This window comes from Loxodonta africana, chromosome 18 (genome assembly GCF_030014295.1).
Source record: "Loxodonta africana isolate mLoxAfr1 chromosome 18, mLoxAfr1.hap2, whole genome shotgun sequence".
Taxonomy (NCBI): domain Eukaryota; kingdom Metazoa; phylum Chordata; class Mammalia; order Proboscidea; family Elephantidae; genus Loxodonta; species Loxodonta africana.
Window position 1 is genome coordinate 72,424,984 of NC_087359.1, and position 15,722 is coordinate 72,440,705.

The following is a 15,722-nucleotide window of genomic DNA, read 5'->3' on the forward strand; positions in this document are numbered from 1 at the left end:
GATTCTAATTTGATAAAATGAAACGTATATTCCTAAGTGAGGGCAGTAGTAGTTCAGTGGTGGAACTCTTGCCTTCCACGCGGGAGACCTGTGTTCAATTCCCAGCTGAGGTACCTCACACACAGCCATCACCCTTCTATCGTTAGTGGCTTGTGTGTTGCTGTGATGCTGAACAGGTTTCAGCAGAGCTTCCAGACTGAGGATGGGCTAGGAAGAAAAAAAGGCCTGGCAATCTACTTCTGAAAATCAGCCAATGAAAACTCTGTGGATCACAGTGGTCTGATCTGATCTCAGTCATGGGGATGGCACAGGGAGGCATTTTGTTCCATCGTGCATGGGGTCACCAGGAGTTGGGGGGCTACTTGATGGTAGCTAACAACGTATTCCCAAGGAATAAGCTAGGAATAGGGTGTGGAGTACTTCCTGATCAGGAGGGTCAAAAATACCTACCTTAAGCAGATAGCTGACATCATCCTTAACAATTAAACATTGGAGGTTTTCCTGTTAATTGCGGGAAGCAAGGTTCCTGCTCTCATCACTATTGTTTTATGTTTATATTTATGATATAAAACATAATTTTATACTCTGTCGTTTACAATGTGATGTAAGGGTATAACAAGACAAGGAAAAAGGAGCTTGCTCTAAGGAAAGAGGGGATAAAATTGTCAGTATTTGTAGATTATATGATTGTCTAGAAAACCAAGGACTGGAAAGTGATTAGAACCAATGAAAGAGTTCAGGAAAGTGACTGGTTACATTACAAATGTACAAAGCCAGGTAACTTTCTTGTAAAGGTAGAATTCCAATAAAAAGTTTTAGATTGACAAAATGTTTCTGAAATTTATCTGAAACCATAAACTGGTAAGAATACTCAGAAAATATGGGGGTGGGGGGAGGGATGAGGGATTGTACTATTAAAACAGAATAAAGTTTTAATTATTGTAATATTGTGATACAGTCAGAGAATATACAATTAAATCAAGGGAACAGAATAGGTCAAACTATATGTAAATTTTTATCCTATGATAAAAATGGTGCTTCATACCACTAGGGAATGAATGCATTATTTAATAAGCGAGACTGGGTAACTGATGTTTTTCTTACTCCCACCATAAATTCTCATATATAAATTCCGGGTTGGTTGGAGAGAGAATTACAAAAAAGGAAACCTTAAAATAACTTACTGAAGCCAATATAAGGGAATATTTATGTCTTTGGGTAGGGGCCTGTTTTAATACCTAAGGCAAGGAGCTATAAAGGAAAAAATTAAATGTATTTAAAATATCAAATTTGAAACTAGAGGCAAATTTGAAAGGCAGAGGACAAGTGTAAAAAATACTTACACCATGCGACAGGTGAAGAAACGAGACCTATCATATAAAACCTAGCTCTCTCAAATAATTAAGGGACAAACACTCTTAGTAACGTGAGCCACAGGGATTAACAACAGCTCACGGAAGAAATGGAAGCAGAGGTTAACATAGCCTGCCTCATCAGTAGTGGAAGAATTTCTGATTGCAATAGCAAGATACCATTCTTAACCTTTGAGATTGTCAAAGAGTTTTTGAAAATTGGCGATACTCATTCTGGGCAAGAGGCCAGGGAATCGGGTATTGACCTCACTGGTAAGTTGGTATGACTTTTCCGGAGGACAGTTTGGGAAGAAATAGCCTTAAAAATTTGGCCTTGCAGTTCTACTTCTGCAAATTTATCCTGAAGAAGAACTTGGTCAGGTGCACCCAAAGATATAGGTACAAGAATATATGAAGCTCCTGAAATCAACAAGCATTGTTTAAATAAAAACTTTGAAGTCACCTGCATGCCTGTCAATAGAGCGTTAGTTAAATAAACTGATCCGTCCATACAATGAACGCCCAGTGACCTCCCTGGTACAGACACCCCGCCTCGTGTTTGAGCTGTGTGTGACCAAAGTTTACCCAACAGTTTCACATTCTTACCTCATGTGGTGTGGCCAGGGCACAGTGAGTGGCTCGGTGGTCTGTCCAGAGTTGCCTGTGGCAGAGCTAGGATTGACAGCCACGCTTACAAATAATGTTCTTGGCTCTGCTACCTCCCTGCTGGATGCTTATGAATCTGGGATATGGAAAATATGCCCAGTTATGAAAATATTCCTGAGACACAAAACTGACAAGGATGTCAGCTGGACTGGGTTCCCTCTGGGTTTATCTGTGCCTTGCTTTCCTCTGGTTCCATTGTTCTTTTATTCTACTCTCTGCTGTAACCAGCTGCCATTGAGTCAACTCCCAACTCGTGATGGCCCCGTTTGTCCGAGTAGAACTGTACTCCATAGGGTTTTCAGGTTTTGTGTCTTTGGGCCTTTATTTACATCCTAATGTCTCCTTTTCAGAGCCCCTGGGTGGTGCAAACGCTTAAACACTTGACTTCTAGCGGAAAAGTTTGGTGGTTTGACCCATCAGAAGCACCTCAGAAGACGGGCCTGGTGATCTGCTTCCCAAAGGTCACAGCCTTGAAAACCCTATGGAGCGGTTCTACTCTGTACACATGGGGTTGCCGTGAGTCAGTCGACTCGATGGCAGCTGGTCTCCATGTGTAACGAGGATTGTGTGACCTGGGTATATGGTTGGCAGTTGCACTGAGCACCTACTGTGTACGAAGCCTTGTGTTTCGTGCTGAACTCCTCCATCATCCAACTGAGGAGCCCGTGAGCTGAGCAAACACTCACGACTGTCTGGTATTTTTGGTTTTTCCTTTACTGAAATGACCTGTTTTCCTTGGGTTTTCAGGTTTGGGCCACCTTTCCTGGTAAGGGAAGACAGAGGCATTTCCTGGCCCCAGCTCCAGCAGTGTATTCTCAGTAAAGTCTGCTATCTCATGAAGAGGGAGGCCCCCCTGCAGGTCAGTGCGTGTGTGTGGCGTGTGTGTGTGTGGCGTGTGTGTGTGTGGCGTGTGTGTGTGTGGCGTGTGTGTGTGTGGCGTGTGTGTGGCGCGTGTGCGTGTGGCGCGTGTGCGTGTGGCGTGTGTGGCGCGTGTGTGTGTGTGCCGTGTGTGTGTGTGGCGTGTGTGTGTGTATGGTGCATGTATGTGAAGGGGTAGGGGTGGGGATTCCAGGCGTAGCTTATGAGGGAGAAGAATTTGCTGTTAATGAGAGGGCCCCCATCGGCTCATAAAACAACTTTAATTTATGCTCTGGGAAGTAACCATTTTACGACCCGTAGTATTTTACTCTTTGTGACATTACGGAATGCCTTTCATGGGACAGAGCTTTTTCTTTTTAAATCTTTCAAAACACTCTTGGGTTAACGACTGGGGTTTACATAGTTAACTCTCAGTTTTGTATATTTACGGCTTTTCATAGTTTCTTCTCAAGGATAGCATATTGTAATAAATGGTAACATATATTTGGATCAAAAATTGCAAGGGGCTAAGGTACAAATTTTTGTGAAAAAATGAAATTGATCATTATACCCCAATATAAAAGTCTAGGTACTAAAATAATATCGTCCAGTTTTCGAAAAGCTGAGATGAAACTCAAAGGAAGACACCTCTTTGCCTTGTTCATTTATTTATTTGTAGATTGATAGTCTCTTAATAATAATAAAAAAATACATCCTGAAATCATTACTTTTAGCCCTATAGTATCAGAAACAATTCAGATGTTTGCTTGACAGAGGAGATGTTGAATTTTTTGGGAACAGTCCAATAGGATCTGAATTTTGTTTTCCCCAACCAGTAAGGTCCCTGGGGGGCACAAACGATTTGTGCTTGACTACTAACCTAAAGGTTGGCAGCTCGAACCTAACCGTCAGCACCATGGAAGAAAGTCCTGGCCATCTGCTTCCATGAAAATTAAAGCCAAGAAAACTTTATGGAGCGGTTCTACTCTGTAACACATAGGGCTGCCATGAGTCAGAATCGATCAACAGCCATCGGTTTTTTTTTTTTTTTTTGTATTTTCTTAGTAAGAGCTTTGCATTTGGGGGATATACCAAACTTATTTTGGAGATTAATCCTCACAATTAGTTCCTTCCTGCTCAGGGAAAACCATATGTTTGATTCAGGATGTATACCACATATCAATTCGTTAAACGCTTTGCCACCTTTATCTCTGAAGGATTCTGCTATGTCCTGCACAGCATATCTGTCAGAGTGCCAGAATTAGAAATCCTCACTTCTTCGCAAGTAGGTCAGGGTATCTAGTAATAGCTTCTACATCCTGCAGCCCTTGTGCCCCTGATTGTTGAAACTGGATAAAACCACCTTCATGTGAACATACAGCTCAGCTGTCCTTGATCTTCACCTGCTCTAAAAATGGCATGGCGGCAGCATAGTCGTCGTCAGACCTCTTCGTTGAACTTTACAAGGGAGAAGAATCAAGGTTATTAGCCCAAGGCTGATTCCTACGAGGCAGAGGTCAGAAATGCCACCTCTCTCCAACCTTGTTACCAACTCTGACACCAACCGTCCCTCCCATGGCACTCTCTACTTCTCTGCTGGGTTCAATTATTCATTGCAGTGGCCACACAGAACTCACAGACCGTACTCAGAGTTATGGGGTTTATTCGGGAAGTAACAGGTTACAATTCAGGATCAGAAACGGCTCAGGATACAGTTCGTCTATCAGGACAGCCTCTTCTCAGCTGTGCCCACAGGCATGCCTCTCTCTGGCTTTTGGCCCCTCAGCCGCATGGGCCAGCCTCTGCCCTGCTCTGGCAAGTGTTACAAAGCTCTTTAGCTCCACCAATAAGTGCCCAGAAGCACCCCACTCCACGATTGCCCAATTTTTTCCACGGCTAGGGAGACAGCATGCAGCTCAGCCCATTGAGCTGACCTGTTCTTACCTTCCTTAATCAGGGTCTTTCCAACTGCTGGTCTGAATGCTGCAGCTTTCCACATCAGATGTTGTCCACGTGCCCTGGGACTGCCATCCATGAACCAAGCAGCCTTCCAGTAGTCAGCAGAAAGTGGTTTCCAGGGCACTGTCCATGTGGCAGTGGGCTCTGACAGCTTCTCGGGTGATTCCAGGGTAGGACCTATGGGAAAGAGGCTACCTGCTCGCGGATATGGCAGCGGGTGCCTCCCTGCATTCTCCCAGTAGCTTGTTCTTGTATGGACCATTTCCATTTTATTATAGAAATATTTTGGGCACTGCCTTCCTTATTAGAGTGTTTCTCTGACATCACCCAAGACATTATGGTTATTTCAGGTTTCATAATAATTTTATGTCCTTCTGCCATTGAAGCAGTCTCAATCAAAACCCAACAGCAGGCAAGTGATTGCCTTTCAAATGGCACGTGCTGTGATGCAGCACCTGGAAACTTTCTAGTCCAGAATCTCAGTGGTCACCGTAGGGCAGCGTTCTCAGGTTTTTGCCATAAACTCCAGTCTTTTTACGCACGTGTGGCAGACACCTCCAAAATCATGTCTGAATGTGGATTGTAAGAGCCTAAAGGCAGGGAGAGTGAGACCGCTTTGTGTACTTCAGACGTAGGCTGCTGTGGCTCTGGCCCCCTGAGTGGTTTTATGGATGGGGGCCGAGCAGTATTCCCAAATGTGGAATATGTGTTCTCTAAAATCCAAATAAACCAATCAAACACCAGCTAAACATTGGGCCTCCTGCTTAGTCTTGGGGGTAGGTAGTGACAACAGCTTGTTCTTGCTTGCCTGTGGAACATTGTGGGTAGCTTTTGCCCAAGTTATACCCAGGAATTTTACCATTTGGGCAGTGCCCAGGATCTATGCTGAATTTATTAACCAGCCTTTTTTGGTCAGGAAACCCTGGTGGTGTACTGGTTAAGTGCTACGGCTGCTAACCAAGAGGTCGGCAGTTCAAATCTGCCAGGTGCTCCTTGGAAACTCTATGGGGCAGTTCCACTCTGTCCTATAGGGTCCCTATGAGTCGAAATCAACTTGATGGCAGTGGGTTTGGCTTTTTTGGGGTTTTTGTTGGTCATGTGGGCCATCACTGTATTCAAATCAGCCCTAGCCTGTTCTCCAGTGTTTGATACTAACATAATATCATCAATATAATGTGTCATTACACTTGAGATCTGCACCAAGTCCAATTTTCTTCTAACCATGCAATGACAGTAAGCCAGTGAATTCAAGTAACTTTGTGGCAATACAGTGAAAGTAAAGTGGGATCCTTCCCACTTAAAAGCAAACTGCAGCTGGCTGTTTTCCAAGATTGGGATTAAGAAAAAGGCATTTGCAAGCTCAGTAACTGAGTACCAGTCTCCTTTAGCCTGCTGTATTTTCTGCACCGTTGATACCATGTCTGGAACAGCTGAAGCAACAGGTGGTACTACTTTATTTAGCCCTCGATAGTCTACTGTCAGCCTCTGTGAGCCATCTGCATTTTTTTTTTTTTTTATATACAGGGGTTGCTAAACACAGACTTTGTTGGCACCAACACTCCAGCCTTTAGCATGTTGTTAATCAAAGCAGTAATCTCCTTTTGTTCACCTGGTATCCTTACTGTTAACAACCTGCATGGGTTTGGGCAATTCTACTGGTTCCCATTTAGCATGTCCAATCAATACTAGCCTAAGGGCAGACTTCCGTGCCTTCAGTTTTACAATATCACATAGAGGGAGCGTTCCCCAATTAGACATAATATCCACACCAATAATATATTCAGGTAAGGGAGATGCAACTACTTCATACAAGATCTGTTTAAATCTTCTAATTCTCATCCAGACTTTCACTTTAGTCCCATCAACCATTGTATCCCCCAATCCCTCCAGTCTAACCTCAGGCCCCTTCAAAACTTTATAGATTATAGTACAATAATCAATACTGGAATTGGAATTACAGTACATTAGGCTCCTGTGTCCAGGAACCTCAAGAAGGTCTCTTGCCCACTTCCGGGCCACTCACCCCACGCATGCATATGGCCTCAGGTCCCCTGCTGGGGGCTGGACCAAAAACCCTGGCCCCCTGGTTAATCCTTATCTTGATTGACTAAGCCTCTGCTTCAAATGATCCCAGGTGGGACTTCCCATCACTAAATTCTTCCTGACTAGGGTGAATAGAATGGACCTATTTAGGCCTCTTTCTTTTTTTTTTTTAACGTTGGGTGACCGGCAGGCGCTTCCATTGGTCCACCCAGCCTCCTATAGTGCTGCATTAGAGCCTTTGTCTCAACTCCATCAATGTCTGCTGTATTCACCCCATTTCCTAGTAACCACTTAAAAACCTCTGTCCTGCTGGGGTAAGTTCTTTCCCTTGCCTCTGCATTTCTCCAATGAATCACCCTCATGTTTCTCACATCTGGAAGACCCATGCGGAGAAGCTGGGCCAGCACATTCAACCAGGTTTCTTGGATTGTTGCTTTGTTCTGCAGCAGCAAGGTTACATGGGGTGCCCCTGTGTAGGAGGGGCTCCCTTGATTACGGTATCTGCCACGACCTGTGTAAGGGACGTGCTCATTGGATGAATATCCTAATCACCCAAAGCCAGCCCAGCATGGCTTGCGTAAGCACATCAACTGCTTCTTTTGGAATGTTCCATTGGGTGTTTAGAGTGGAAGAGGGGCGGTTTCCCTTCTTAGGGTACACAAATCTCACTGTAAATTTTATTCAGTCCACCAGGCTGGCCGTCCACATCGGGTTAACCTGCTGTGTAACTAGATCCTGAATCATCATTCCTGACTGTTCCATAGTGAGTTGTGGGTCTTGAATCAACCCAAACATACTCTTCCACATTCTGCAGCATTCAAAACTAAAGATAAACCAAAAAAAACCAAACCCAGTGCCGTCGAGTAGATTCCGACTCATAGCGACCCTATACGACAGAGTAGAACTGCCCCACAGAGTTTCCAAGGAGCGCTTAACCACTGTGCCACCAGGGTTTCCAAAACTAAAGACACTACCCCTAAATTAGTCACCCTCACAACGCATGTTAATAATGGTTCCTCAGGAAGCTGAAAATAGCGATCGACAAATTGAAGCAACTCCTTTACACTATACACCACCCCGGGTTTCTGTAGTTTCTTCGTTTTTTCTGTTCCCCTCCTGGACTACCTTCTTGGTGGCCAGCGGTGGTGGGGGTACTTCCTGTTGATTTTTCCTTTCTGGGTTGGCCTCAGAGACTAAACTGGACTGGATCCGGGCTTGGTTCAGTGCTCCGCTTTGCCCCTACAGTCTTTTTCCCTGCCATTGCTGCTATTACTGATAACAGAAACCAAGGAATTGTGTGTCTGGCCCTTTCCTTATCACTCTGTGTTTCCACATTCATCCAACTAGCCAGTTCCTCAGGAGTTAGATCCACCACTCCTACTTCCATGAATAGCCTTTGCCTTGCTTAACTGATGGCAACGTCACAGCTGCGTTCATCCATGGGTGTTTTTCATCCCATCCAGAAACCTAAGGTTTCTCCTTCTCCCATTTATCCACCTTTTTCCAAAACCACATATTCCAGCAAGTCTGGGCTGTTGTAGTGAATCCCGTCATTCTGACACCAACTAAATGAATAATTTCTTTTATAAGGATCAGCACCAAGCTGGTTTCTATGAGGCAGAGGCTAAGGATGTTCTAAATGTTCAACTTTTCCAGATTGCTCTCCCACTCCATCGTCCTAGTGTCAGCTACTTCCCTTCCCCTCAGTCCTCTCCTTCTGATCTTTGGGCTCTATAGTTCACTGCAATGTCTCACAGACCTCATGCACTATACTTACAGGTAAGTGGTTTGTTAGGGAAGTAACAGGGTACAATTCACAATCAGGAATGACTCAGGATAGAGTTCTTCAATCAGAACAGTTTGTCATCAGCCGTGCCGGAAGGTAGGCCTCTCCCTCTGGCACTTGCTTTGGGCGGGAACCCTGCCCTGCTCTGACAAGTGTTACAAAGCTCTTCAGCTCTGCCAATAAGTGCTGCAGGGGCACCTCACTGTGCCAGTAAGCCTTGGCCGGAAACTGCTCAGCTCTCTCGCCCCGAGGGTCAGCACACCCACTGTAACTGTCTTGCTCCATGGGCCAGGAAACCCACTCTTCTGTCTTATGCTGGTCTTCTGGCTCTGTTGTTTTGCCACGGCTTCTCGCCGTCTTGCGCCATCTCCAGTGTTGCAGCTCTCTTTCTGTCTTCTGGGTCTAGGAGGCTCTCAGTGCAGGGACCCAGCGTCCAAAGGACGCACTCTACTTCTGCCTCTTCTCCGTGGTGGCAGTGAGGTCCCCCCTTTTCACCTCTGGGATAGCCTGACAGCCTGGCAAAACTGACCAGTCCCCTCACTAGGGTTCCATATACCTTACTTGCATGGTCCTACCCTGCAGGGTTCCATGAACCTTATTTGCATTATTAGTAAGCTATCCAATACCCTTGGTGTGCACAGGCACCTTATTTGCATAGTCCCATCTAATCATCGTGTGGGAGTCACAAAGATTGTGGCTAGCTAGAAGGGCCATGTTAAGTAAATCACTGCACTGCACCTGCTCATATCCATGCACCTTCACCTCCATACCTCTATATTCATTTTTATTTTAGAATTTGATCAGGCAATCACTGGGGGCAGCAAAAGTCTAATACAGGCAACTTCCATCCTGGCACTAGATGCTTTCCCACAGACCCATTGGCAAATGTGTGGTTGGGCATGATTTTCCTTAGGAAAACGAAAAAAAGGCTCGTTGCTGTCAAGGCGATTCCAACTCATGGCGACCCCATATGTTACAGAGTAGAACTGCTCCATAGGGTTTTCTTGGATGTAACCTTTATGGAATTAGACCGCCAGGCCCTTCTTCTGCAGCACCACTGGGTGGGTTGGTATCCCCAAAAAACCCAATGCCATCGTGCCACCCAGGGATCTTCCTTAGGAATAATGTGTTCTAAATGGCTGTGAGCTTCCCAGCTAGCCCACCTATTTAGCCTATAATGCTTTTCTTGTTGTTAGTTGCCATCCAGTTGATTCTGATGGAGACCCCTTGGATACAGAGTAGAACTGCGCCCCAGGGGATTTTCAATGGCTGTGACCATTCGGAAGTAGATCGCCAGGCCTTTGCTTCTGAGGCGCCTCTGTGTGATTTTGAACTGCCAACTTTTTTGCTAATAGTTAAGCACTTAACAGTTTGCACTACCCAGGGACTCCTTTTCGTAGTATATTAAGTACTGGCTCAATAGGATAAAAGTTGGAGAAGAACATATCCAGAATTCTTAACACTGGAACTGAAGAGATTAAAAGTGGCGAATGTGTGTCGAAGGCTCTGAAACAGATTTCTGTAGCCAATAATAGAAGACGGGAAATTTCTTGTACAAATCATAGACATTTTGCAGAATTAATTTACATGCGTTATAAAAAAAAAGATTTGTCATCAGCAAAAATGTTTGAGGGTCTAGGCCAGCACTGGATCTTACCCTGCACGGAGGGAAGGCTGCCTCCATGCAGTTGTTGGTGTCTGATTATGTACACCTGTGTCGTCTGAACACTGGGGCTCTGATGTAGGGATGACAGAAGGAAAAGGTTTCCCCAGATCTAAGTAATATTCTCCCTCCCTTCAGTGGCCAGCTTTGAACCAAAGCCCCCTGAAGTCAGCCATTGATTTTCTCTTTGTCCAAGCTATAGATCAACAAGTCCCCTGGGTGGTACAGACCTTTTTTGTGCTTGGCTACTAATCAAAAGGATAGGAGTTCAAACCCATCCAGCAGTTCATGGAAGTGTAGCCTGGCAATCTGCGTCTGTAAAGATTACGGCCAAGAAAACCCTATGGAGACCACATGAACCACGGCGTCCACTAGCCTGAGACCAGAAGAACTAGATGGTGCCCGGCTACCGATACCGACTGCTCTGATTGGGATTCTAGTAGAAGGTCCTGGACAGAGTGGGAGAAGAATGTAGAACAAAATTCAAATTCATAAAAAAGATCACACTTAACTGGTCTGACAGAAACTGGTAGAACCCCTGAGACCATGGCTCTTAGATACTCTTCAACCCTGGAACTGAACCCACTCCCGGAGATCACCTTTCAGGCAAACAGTAGACAGGCCTAGAAGGTGAACAGTAACACCCGTGAGAAACATGCTCCTGAAAATGATCAATCATAACAGACCAAAAAGGCAGCATTTGCCCAAAAACAAAGTTTGGAAGGCAGGAAGGGGCAGGAAAGACGGGCAAATGGAAATGGGGAACTCAGGGAAGAAGTGGGTAGAGTGCTGTCACACTGAGGGTATTGCAACTATGTCATGAAGCAAAATGTGTATAAATTATTGAATGGGAAATGAATTTACTTTGTAAACTTTCACCCAAACTACAATAACGTGTTCAGAAAAAAGAAAACTCTATGGGGCTCAGTTCCACTCTGTAACCCATGGGATCACCATGAGTTGGAATCAACTCAACAGCAATGGATTTTTTTTTTTTTTTTAATAGTCCAGTTAGAAACTGAACGCTTCGAAGGCCAGAGTAGCAGGGGTGGGGGTTTGGGTACTATGGTCTCAGGGGACATCTAGGTCAGTTGGTATAATAAAATCTAGTAAGAAAACATGGTTCATCCCACCTTGGTGAGTGGTGTCTGGGGCTTTAAACGCTAGCAGGCAGCCATCTAAGATGCTTCAATTGGTCTCAACCCACCTGGAGCAAAGGAGAATGAAGAACACAAAGACACAAGGTAAACATGAGTCCAGGAGACAGAAAGGGCCACATAAATCAGAGACTGCATCAGCCTGAGACCAGAAGAACTAGATGGTGCCCAGCTACCACTGATGACTGTCCTGACAGGGAACACAACAGAGAATCCCTGATGAGAGCAGGAGAGCAGTGGGATGCAGACCTCAAATTCTCATAAAAAGACCAGACTTAATGGTCTGAGAGTGGAAGGACCCCAGAGGTCATCGTCCTCAGACCTTCTGTTAGCCCAAGACTGGAACCATTCCCAAAGCCAACTCTTCAGACAGGGATTGGACTGGACTATAAGATAGAAAATGATACTGGTGAGGAGTGAGCTTCTTGGCTCAAGTAGACACATGAGACTACGTGCAGCTCCTGTCTGAAGGGGAGATTAGAAGGCAGAGGGGGACAGAAGCTGGCTGAATGGACATGGGGAATACAGGGTAGAGAGAAGGAATGTGCTGTCTCACTAGGGGGATAGCAACTAGGAGTACATGGCAAGGTGTATATAAATTTTTGTATGAGAGACTGACTTGATTTGTAAACTCACTTAAAGCACAATACAAAAAAAAAAAAAAGGTCCAGTTAGACATACAAACTCTTTGAGCTTCACACTCAGGACTGTCTACAGCCTGGTTCTGATTTACCTTACCGACCTCACATCCTGCTGCTCCCCTGCCCACCTGGTCTGCCCACCACCAAAGGACTCAGAGCTCTCTCTCTCTATTTTGGATCATTCTGTCTTCCCAGGGCCTGTTCCTCTTTCCTGGAATTATAGTGCTTTCCTCTTCCCCTAAGTTCAACCTATCTTTCATCATTATTATTATTTTTTAAGTAAGAATTTCTGCCTTTTACCTTTGTCAGATTTTGGAAGAAAATTTTATTTTTTTCCAGTTGTAGCCAAGGTCATCAGTGACAACTTTAGTACCCGTCCCAGTTAAACACTTGTTGTTTGAACTTACTGTGTTCATTTTTGGGGGGGAGAAGTTTCATGTATTAAACATAGCATTAGATCACACATTAAAAGATGTAGTATGGATATTTTTTAAAAACAAAGCATTTCATTTGTCTTGTTTTTGAATACGAGTTCTTAAGAGAATATTCAAAATAGACTATAGAAAAAAAAAAGATACATGGTCGAGTAGTTTATGTGCCACTTGGAGTCTTGATTTAAGGCAGTGTAGACACTACAGGATGACCCCTTTCCTCTGTTCCTGTCTTGGCAGAACCTGGGGGTGCCGTTCTCCATCCGGGTTGTGGGGCTCTCCCTGGCCTGCAGTTACTTATCGCCGCAGGACGGTCGGCCCCTCTGTCACTGGGTAGTTGACAGGTAAGTGGTACACCAGATTCAGTTAGAGCATGAAGGTGTCCTTATTATATGAGTATGAGGCTTTGAGGCTATGTGTTAATAAATACATAAACATACAAAAATTTGTATGACTTTGAGGCGGCGTATCAATAGGTACAATATATACCTGACTTTGAGGCAGTGTGTTAATGAAATTGATCACAGTGTTAGCTACTCTTGATCACTTGCCTCGCTGGTGACAACCACCATATTACGTGCATTTACACATGCTGAGTTTTCAACCGTTACGTCTAGACAGACACACTTCAAGGATGCTCTGCACAGCTGCTAGCGGGTGCTGCTTTAGCACCAGGTGGAGGGGGATAGCAACTCGGTTTAGGCCTTGCCCGTGTTGGGTATTTGTGTAGGACGTTCCAGTAGGTAGCTGGGGCTGCCTTGGGAGATTTGACCTGTATCCCTACAGTCACCCAAATCCTCAGAGCTTGAAAGCTTCCAAGGGAGTGAGGGGAGAGGGCTGCGAGGCTGTTTTAGGACCAAGCCTTCAGCAGACTCAGCAGCTACACAGGCTTGGCCAGTACTGTATCTAAGTGGCAGTTTTGCTCTATACATTAATCTTCTCCAATTGGAGGCTTCCTCCCTCCTTCCATTGTGAAAATGGAGGATTTGGGATCTTGTCTCTTTCTTTACGTCAAGATACCTGATTTTGGCTTATGGCCCACTTGTGTATTTCTGGTTGGAAGACCAGTCCTGGGGCTGGAGGCAGACTGTTGGGCCTGTAGAGCTGTGGGCAGGACGCTCTCTGTTTCCTGATGGCTTCCTTGCTCTCTGCTCAGGGCTCTGCACCTTAGGAGGCCGGGCGGCCCCCCACACGTGAAGCTGGCGGTGGAATGGGATAGCTGTGCTAAGGAGCGGTGAGTTAACTGAACTGCCTCCAGCAGAGGGAAGACAGGCTTTGCCTCCACCGATCGGTCTTCCCTGAACCCAGCGTGAGTGTAAGACAGTGTGCACGCGTTTCTGATGCAGTGCACGCCATTCCTTGAGAAACCCTGGGGAGAGTGATGGTGGTGGCGGTAAGTTCTGGAGCTCTACCCTGTGCCGGGCGCTGCTCCGAGCACTTCCAGCGTTACCGTTAGTGCCATCAGGTTGGCCTCAACTCATGGCGGCCCCACACACAACTGAATGACATGCTGCCTGATGCCGTGCCGTCCCGATGATCGGCTGCAGATGGGACTGTTGTGACCCGTGGGACTTTCACTGGCTGACTTTCTGGAGGAGATTGCCGGGCCTTTCTTTCTCATCTGTCTTAGTCGGGAACCTCTGCTGAAACCTGTTCAGCATCAGAACTCGCAAGTCTCCGCTGATAGATGGGTGGTGGCTGCACATAAAGTACATTGGCCAGGAATCAAACCCAGGTCTCCCACGTCAAAGGCGAGAATTCTACCACTGAGCCACCATCGCCCTCCTGAGCACTGTACCTTTGTGCAGTCTATTTCATTTTCGGTACAGCTGATAAAGCACTGCTTTAATCCATATTTTTCAGTGGAAACTGTGACACAGAGAGGTTAAGCAATTACTCAGTCACACAGCTTGTACTTGGCAAAGCAGGGGTTTGAACCCAGGCTGTCTGGCATGAGGCCATGCTCTTAATCATCATACCTGGCTACCTCTATAACGATGAGTACATCAGTCTTACTTTGCAAAAGTATCTTGTTCAGTCCAACAAATACTTACTGATGTATGAGGTGCCAGGCCCTGTGTAGGGTGAGGAAGACAAAGGTGATTAAGCCAAGGACTTGGTGTCTCAAGGAGCTGATTGGGGAGACAGACAGCTGCAGTAAAATGAAGTGAGTGCAAAGTCAGACGTATGCATGAGGCACCCCAGGAACCCTCTGGACAGGCGCTGTAGCCACCCCTGGGGATGCCCTCCTCCTTGTTGGTTGTAGAGCCATAGATAAACCAGCCTTCAGGGTGAGAAGCCTTCCTTGCCCATTGGTCTTCTCCCCGTGCAGCCTGTTTGGGAGCCTCCAGGAGGAGCGGGTCCAGGATGCGGAGAGTGTGTGGCAGCAGCAGCAGGCACACCAGCAGCCCAGCTGCACCCTGGATGAGTGTTTCCAGTTCTACACCAAGGAGGAGCAGGTCTGCCCTGGGCACATACCCCAGTGGGAAGGGGGCTGGCTGCTTTGCAGTGGGTTGGCCGTCTGCCAGGGGGCTTCAGGGTCCTGGTGGCTTCCTTTCCAGCTGACCCAGGATGATGCGTGGAAGTGTCCCCACTGCAAAGTCCTCCAGCAGGGGACAGTGAAGCTGAGTCTGTGGACCCTACCCGACATCCTCATCATCCACCTCAAAAGGTTCTGCCAGGTCGGGGAGAGAAGAAACAAGCTCTCCACGCTGGTGAAGTTTCCGCTTTCTGGCCTCAACATGGCCCCCCATGTGGCGCCAAGAAGCACTGGCCCCCAGCCCGGCTCAGGCCCCTGGCCTTCCTGGAAGCAGCCAACCTGCCTGCCCAATGGCTACCCACTGGACTTCCTGTACGACTTGTACGCTGTCTGCAACCACCACGGCAGTCTCCAAGGTGGGCATTACACAGGTGAGCCTGGTCTCTCGGTGCACAGTAGGGGTTTCATGTGTAGTGGCTGTGGGGCTAAGCACCGGGGCACCATGGGAAGAGCCTGGAAGGCTGAGCTCACTCAGGCCCAGCGTGAGCTGAGTCCTCACTGCACACTGGGCGCATGCGAGAGGGAGGAGACGCAGCCCAAACCACAGAGCTAGGTTGGTGGTTGGAAGGTAGAGTTAATTCCAACCTGAATTTAAGATCATGTCAAATGCAGGATGGTAGTTGTTGG

The 15,722-nt window shown here is 46.3% G+C and overlaps 1 protein-coding gene across 1 annotated transcript in view; it reads left to right on the top strand.

Moving 5' to 3' along the window:
- The window catches only part of USP43 (ubiquitin specific peptidase 43), an 84,302-nt gene that overhangs the window by 35,678 nt on the left and 32,902 nt on the right, over positions 1-15,722 (top strand). The window contains exons 8-11 of the mRNA XM_064270362.1: positions 2,766-2,877; positions 12,797-12,900; positions 13,713-13,790; positions 14,889-15,466. Coding sequence (XP_064126432.1) covers positions 2,766-2,877; positions 12,797-12,900; positions 13,713-13,790; positions 14,889-15,466 — 872 coding nt within the window. The remainder of the gene's footprint in view (positions 1-2,765; positions 2,878-12,796; positions 12,901-13,712; positions 13,791-14,888; positions 15,467-15,722) is intronic.